This window comes from Astatotilapia calliptera, chromosome 4, assembly GCF_900246225.1.
Source record: "Astatotilapia calliptera chromosome 4, fAstCal1.2, whole genome shotgun sequence".
In the NCBI taxonomy this organism is placed as follows: domain Eukaryota; kingdom Metazoa; phylum Chordata; class Actinopteri; order Cichliformes; family Cichlidae; genus Astatotilapia; species Astatotilapia calliptera.
The window spans coordinates 17,340,654-17,347,931 of record NC_039305.1 but is presented as its reverse complement, the minus strand read 5'-3'; the positions used below and the strand labels follow the sequence as shown (position 1 = coordinate 17,347,931).

The window sequence follows — 7,278 nt, the reverse complement described above, 5'->3', positions numbered from 1 at the left end:
TTTTTACTCTTGTAAGACAGTTTGTTACTTTTTCTGTTTATGTCAGTATTTGTAGTAGTTAATGTATCAGTATCATAGATGTGTCTCTTACCCACCTCTGCATTCAAATTTAATTGTGTTTGTTGGGATGGAAATTAATAATATTCAATTCAATTCAATCTTTATTGGCAGACTACATGTCCATAAAAACAAGACAAGAAACACACACACACACACACAACTCCCCCCCCCCCCCCCCCCCCCACACACACACACACACACAACACAAGGTATACCATTAAATATATATATGTATATAAATAAGTATATAAAGCATTTGTAAAAATATAAAACCATAATATACATAAAACACAATTACTTAAAATAAATCAATAAATACACAAACACTTTAACCAGTGCTTTCTGAGACTGGATGAGTAACGGGAACCACTCACTGTCGGATCTGTAAGTGCTAAAATTATACTGTTACTCGAACCATCCAGTCGTTCTCTAAAACTGAACATTAACTTTCTTAAAAGTGCTTTAAAAGTCCAGACACCCACAGCTACAAACATCTGACTGGCACTACCACTTCTAGGTATCCTGCAAAGGATTCTCATCGCATCTGTGATGCCTCAAAGGCATTTATTTCATTTATCTTTAATGTTTGCTTAAAGTAATTCTTTCGTATGTATTTAAGTTAAAAAGAACAGTAAAAAGACTTCAAAATGTTAAGAAGCTTTAAATTTGAAGGTTAGCTTGCTGGTGACCTCACTTCCTGGTGGGTGACCTGTATTACTTCATTTCCTGTTTAATTCCTCTTCCTGGTTGCTCTAAGAGGGAGAGGGACATGCGGTCTTGCTCTGAGGCTTATCCACAGCCATCCACTTGGGAACATTGTTCAGGCAACGTCGTAAGTGTATATATTTCATGGTGAAGGTGTTAAAAAGGCATAAATAGCGGTATTTGTTAAAAATTATATTTTATTTGTGATTCATGGAGGTTGATTTGTACATGTTAAAAAAGGGCAGTTTTGATGATCATTACTGTTGCTAAAGCTAACACGAAGGTGTAAGGTCACATTTTGAGTTATTTCATGATGCAATATTTATGTAAACGATCATTTTTTCTATTCTGTATTTCTTTTCAACTACAGTTTTCACCGCTTGTCAAATGAAGATTCTGAGTAAAAAGTCAACTCTACTCGGACTCGTGTATTCATTGACAGAGGTTTAGCTTGGTGTTTGATCGGAGTTGCTACACTCTGCAACAGAACACTACAGTGAAAAGACGGCACTCGATGGTCCTACGTGTTCATGATGGCAGCAAGCAACAAGTCATCGGTATCAAATACCAGGAGCAACGTGACATCAGCATCATCTGTAAGTGCGGCTCGCGCCAGAGCTAAAGCAGAAGCTGCTAAGGTACGAGCATCATATGCTAGCCAGGAGGCTAAATTAAAATTGGAAAAGGCTGCTAGAGAAGCAGAAAGGAAAACTAGAGAAGCTCAAAATCAGTTGGAAGCTGCTAGAATTGATACAGAGCTGGAAGTGCTAACATTAAATCGTGAAGCAGACGCAGCCATCGCTGAAGCACAGGTGTTAGAAGATGTAGCAGAAATGCATGGAAATGTAGAAAATATGAAATCTGAGTCAGAAGACAGGCTTAGATTGCAACGTACTAGTGAATATGTTTGCTCTCAAAATGATCAGAATCAGTCTACCTTCGCACCAGTATCTGTCCCACCTGTTAAATCTGTAGACCGTACAGAATCACAAGACAGTTTCAGAACATGGCATCCACCTGTAAGCTTAGCGGAATTCCAACATAGCAATAGCAAGCCCAAGCCTGAAGTGGATAATGGGACGCATCCACCCACAACAAACCTGTCTAAACTGACCAGAGCTGAATCGAAGACCGACGTCGAAAGAACAAACCCTCGCATGTATATAAGTGCTCAATCACAAACACCCCAGCATATGCTTCCAGTGAGCGTGCCACAACCTCCAGACCCTCTGGCACAATATTTGGCGCGACGTGATCTCGTTACGTCAGGACTGTACCAATTTGATGATAAGCCAGAGAATTTCCGTGCATGGCGGTCCTCATTCACTAACGCTGTGGCTGAGGTTCAACTTACAGAAACACAAGAATTAGACCTCATGACCAAATGGTTAGGAAAAGAGTCTGGACAGCAAATAAGATGCATACGCTCAGTGCATGTGAATAATGCTGGTTTGGCTCTGCGCAAGGCATGGGAGAGGCTGAATGACTGCTATGGTGCCCCTGAGATGATCGAGCAGTCACTGTTTCAGAGACTTGACAGTTTTCCAAAAATTGCAGCCAAAGATCACATCAGATTACGTGAACTTGGGGATTTGCTTATGGAGATACAAGGCGCAAAGGAGGATGGATACCTCACTGGGCTGTCATATCTAGACACCTCCAGAGGTATCGGACCCATTGTAGACAAGCTCCCATATGGGCTCCAGGATAAGTGGGTGTCATCTGGGTCGTGGTACAAAGAAGAGAATAACGGCTGCTTCCCTCCCTTTAGTTACTTTTGTAACTTTGTTTGTCATGAGGCAAAGAAGCGAAATGACCCCAGCTTTATTCGTCAAAGCAACGGCGCAAGCCCCACAAAACCAGAAAGATTACCTATGAAGAGCTTTAACACCAACAAGTCTATCGCGGTTCACAAAACAGATGTCTCTACAATCAACAACGACGCTAACAAGAACTGCCCATTGCACAATAAACCTCACCCACTTAAAAAATGCAGGACATTCAGAAACAAGTCCATCGATGACAGGAAGGCCTTTCTAAAACAGAAAGGAATATGCTTCAAGTGTTGTTCTTCAACTTCACATGTTGCCAAAGACTGCAAATCTTCCGTGAAATGCTTAGAGTGTGAAAGCATCTATCATGATGCAGCCATGCACCCTGGCCCACAACCTCAACTCGCCAAGGCTCCACCACCACCACAAGAGAATGGCGGGGAGGGAGAAGATGACTCTAACGTAACTGATGTTAGAACCAGCTGCACAGAGGTTTGTGGCCCCGGCCAGTGGGGTCGTTCTTGCTCTAAGATCTGCCTTGCAAAGGTCTACCCCAAACATTCAAAACACAAAGCCATTAAAGCTTATGTAATTCTGGACGACCAGAGCAATCGCTCTTTAGCCAGGCCAGAGTTCTTTGAGCTGTTTGGTGTGGAGAAGGAACCACTCTTATACCATCTCAGAACATGCTCCGGTGTCATCGAAACGTATGGCAGAAAGGCAGAGGGATTCCAGATAGAGTCGTTGAACGGCAACGTGCTCATACCTCTTCCACCACTCCTTGAGTGCCCCGAAATCCCTAACAATCGAGCGGAAATCCCAACACCAGGTGCTGTTTTGCATCATCCTCATCTCCACCATATAGCCAAACACATCCCCGATCTAGACCCAGAAGCAGAGATACTCCTGCTGCTCGGGAGAGACGTGCTTAGAGCACACAAGGTCAGGCAACAAGTTAACGGGCCACACAACGCTCCCTTTGCACAACGTCTCGATCTAGGCTGGGTGGTGATAGGGGAGGTGTGCCTAGGTAATGTGCATAAGCCAACAGTGGACACATTCAAGACCCATGTGGTAGACAGCGGTCGCCATTCCATATTTCAGCCCTGTGCAAGTTTCATGCATGTCAAAGAAACACAGCCAAGCTTCAGCAGGTCTAACAAAACGCCTGAGAGGATGCTAGGACACACAGTGTTTAAACAATCTGAAGATGATAACAAACCTGCCCCATCAATAGAAGACATCCTTTTCCTAGAGATCATGGATACAAATGTCCACAGAGATGACACTGGTAGTTGGGTTGCTCCATTGCCATTCAAGGAGCCACGGCAACGTTTGCCAAATAATAAAGAGCATGCGGTTAAGAGGTTCGAATCCTTGCAACGCCAATTCAGGAAGAAACCCGAGATGCAGAAGCAATATGTGGCATTCATGGAGAAGGTCATTGCCAACGGTCACGCAGAGGTGGCACCGCCCTTGAAGGAAGATGAAGAGTGCTGGTTTCTTCCATCATTCGGGGTATACCACCCACAAAAGCCCAACCAAATCAGGGTGGTTTTTGATTCCAGCGCTCAGTACTGTGGGGTCTCCCTCAATGACGTGCTTCTGACTGGTCCCGACCTCAACAATTCTCTCTTGGGTGTCCTTCTACGCTTTCGAAGGGAGAGAGTAGCTATCCTCGCCGACATCCAACAAATGTTTCACTCCTTTTTGGTCCACGAAAGGCACCGTAACTTCCTCCGGTTTTTGTGGTATGAGGACAACGACCTCACCAAGGCGGTTATCGACTACCGCATGAGGGTTCATGTCTTTGGCAACTCACCATCTCCGGCTGTGGCCATCTATGGTATGCGAAGAGCCATTGCTGAAGGTGCCCAGAAGTACGGTGCCGACACAATTAAATTTGTGGAAAGGCACTTTTACGTGGATGATGGCTTGGTGTCTCTCCCATCTGAAGCAGAAGCAATCAACCTTCTCCAACAAACTCAGGCTTCACTTGCTGAATCAAACCTCCGCTTGCACAAGTTTGTGTCGAACAGTCCAGCAGTCACTGGAGCTTTCCCGCCAGAAGATTGTGTCCCGCTCATTAAGGATCTGGATTTGAGTGGGGAGACAGCATCCATGCAGCGCAGCCTGGGTTTGCTTTGGGAGATCAGAAAAGACACATTTACATTCTCTGCATCAACTATTATCAAACCTTTCACCCGACGTGGAGTCCTCTCCACCGTCAATAGTGTTTTTGATCCGATGGGTATGCTGGCACCTGTCACAATCCAGGGACGAGCTCTTCTTAGGGAACTTAGTTCAGAACTGACTGACTGGGATGCACCTCTCCCAGAAGACAAGCTGAAGAAATGGGAAACCTGGAGAGATTCTCTTCAAGTCCTAAAGGAGCTTCATGTGCCACGTGCATACACATCAACCTCGCTCACCAAAGCTGTGCGCACAGAGTTGTTTGTATTCTCAGATGCCTCAACTATGGCCATTGGGGCTATCGCTTACTTGAGAGCCATCCAGGAGGACGGAAAAGTGGAAGTAGGATTTGTTATGGGCAAAGCCAAATTAGCACCCCAGTCTGAACCAACAATCCCGAGGCTCGAACTCTGCGCTGCCGTCCTTGCAGTAGAAATGGCGGATCTCATCCGAGAGGAGCTGGATCTGAAATTGGATGCTGTGAGGTTCTACACGGACAGTAAGGTGGTGCTCGGGTACATTTGTAATACTACAAAACGCTTCTACACATATGTCCATAACAGAGTCCAACGTATCCGACAATCTACCAGACCAGAACAATGGCATTATGTGTGCACGGAAGCAAACCCTGCGGACCATGCATCCAGATCTCTGCCTGCATCCCATCTGACACAGAGTTCTTGGTTCACCGGACCTTCATTCCTGCATCAGTTATCTGCAGAAACAACACGAACCAGTGAGAAGTTTGAGCTCATCGACCCGGGAAATGACTCAGAGATTCGACCACAGGTACGCACCTACACTACTCATCTGAAGGAACCTGTACTTACCCCTGATCGCTTTCGCCGTTTCTCCACCTTTACCTCTCTACTGCGAGCTGTGGCTTTCCTTATCCATGTGGCAAGATCTCACAAACATTCAAACCAAAACAGCAGGTGTACAGGATGGCACAGATGCCGCTTACCTCGTACTGTGGATGAAATAGCTCAAGCGAAACATGTCATTCTGCAAGCAGCACAAAGGCCAGCCTTTGCCAAGGAACTGTCGGCCCTCCAAGAAAACAAAGTGGTGCCCACAAACAGCCCGTTGCATAAACTCAGTCCAACTTTGGAGAGTAGTCTCATCTGTGTTGGAGGCAGACTGAAACATTCTCAACTAACGTGTGAAGAAAAGAACCCAGTAATCCTACCCAAGGACAGCTACGTTTCCTTACTGCTCGTACGACATCACCATGAGCAGGTGAGACATCAGGGTCGACATCTCACAGAAGGTGCAGTAAGGGCAGCTGGACTGTGGATTTTGGGTGGGAAGCGACTAATCAATTCAGTCCTACACAAATGCGTAATCTGCCGGAAGCTGCGTGGGAGACCGGAAGAACAACGTATGGCCGACTTACCGCCGGAACGTCTCAAGGTTTGCCCTCCCTTCACATACGTGGGGCTTGACGTCTTTGGTCCTTGGTCTGTTGTAACCAGACGCACCAGAGGAGGACAGGCAGAGAGCAAACGGTGGGCCATGATGTTTAGTTGTTTGAGTTCAAGGGCCGTCCACATTGAGCTGATTGAGTCTATGGACACATCTAGCTGTATAAATGCTCTCAGGCGGTTCTTCGCTCTCAGAGGCCCTGCAAAGGAACTTCAGTCTGATTGTGGGACCAACTTCATTGGAGCTAGCAAGGAGTTGGAGATGGGTAATACTGTACAGGGGTACCTCAGCAAGCAAGGATGTAGCTGGAACTTCAGACCTCCGCATGCTTCCCACATGGGAGGCTCATGGGAACGGATGATTGGTGTTGCCAGGAGAATCCTTGATTCAATGCTCTTGCAGCAAAAGAGTCGCCTGACCCATGAAGTGCTGTCAACACTAATGGCAGAAATTATAGCTATCATCAATGCACGTCCACTCCTACCTGTGTCTACAGACCCAAACCAACCTTTCATTCTTTCACCAGCCATGCTCCTCACACAGAAATCAGGAGTTCCACCTCCTCCAGGAGATTTCACAGACAAGGACCTCTTCACAAAACAATGGAGGCAAGTTCAAGCGCTCGCAAACCAGTTTTGGGCCCGTTGGAGCAAAGAATACTTACCATCCTTACAACAAAGACAAAAATGGACAGTGACACGCAGAAACCTTCAAGTTGGGGATCTGGTCCTCCTCAGGGACAAGCAGACCATCCGCAACTACTGGCCCATGGCCATAGTCACAGCAACCTTTCCTGGGAAGGATGGACATGTGAGAAAGGTTGAAGTAAAAACGACCGACCAAGGTGACACAAGAACCTTCCTTAGGCCAGTTGCAGAAGTAGTTCTTCTTCTGCCTAAGGACTGATTTAAGGACTGTTGTTTGGACTCATTCAAGTTCATAGTGGCCTCACACAGGCCAGGCGGGGAGTGTGATGCCTCAAAGGCATTTATTTCATTTATCTTTAATGTTTGCTTAAAGTAATTCTTTCGTATGTATTTAAGTTAAAAAGAACAGTAAAAAGACTTCAAAATGTTAAGAAGCTTTAAATTTGAAGGTTAGCTTGCTGGTGACCTCACTTCCT

The 7,278-nt window shown here is 45.8% G+C and overlaps 1 protein-coding gene across 1 annotated transcript; it reads left to right on the top strand.

Annotated features, from left to right (window-relative positions):
* The first annotated feature begins 643 nt into the window (after window positions 1–643).
* Window positions 644–7,061, top strand: LOC113021537 (uncharacterized). Its single transcript, XM_026166296.1, has 2 exons — window positions 644–892; window positions 1,136–7,061. Exon 2 carries the CDS (start codon window positions 1,296–1,298, stop codon window positions 7,059–7,061), a length of 5,766 nt encoding a protein of 1,921 aa, XP_026022081.1. The 5' UTR covers window positions 644–892; window positions 1,136–1,295.
* Window positions 7,062–7,278: the final 217 nt, after the last annotated feature.

Bases quoted from the DNA above. Each gene is read 5' to 3' on its own strand.
- LOC113021537 (XM_026166296.1), top strand. From the start codon at position 1,296: ATGATGGCAGCAAGCAACAAGTCATCGGTATCAAATACCAGGAGCAAC.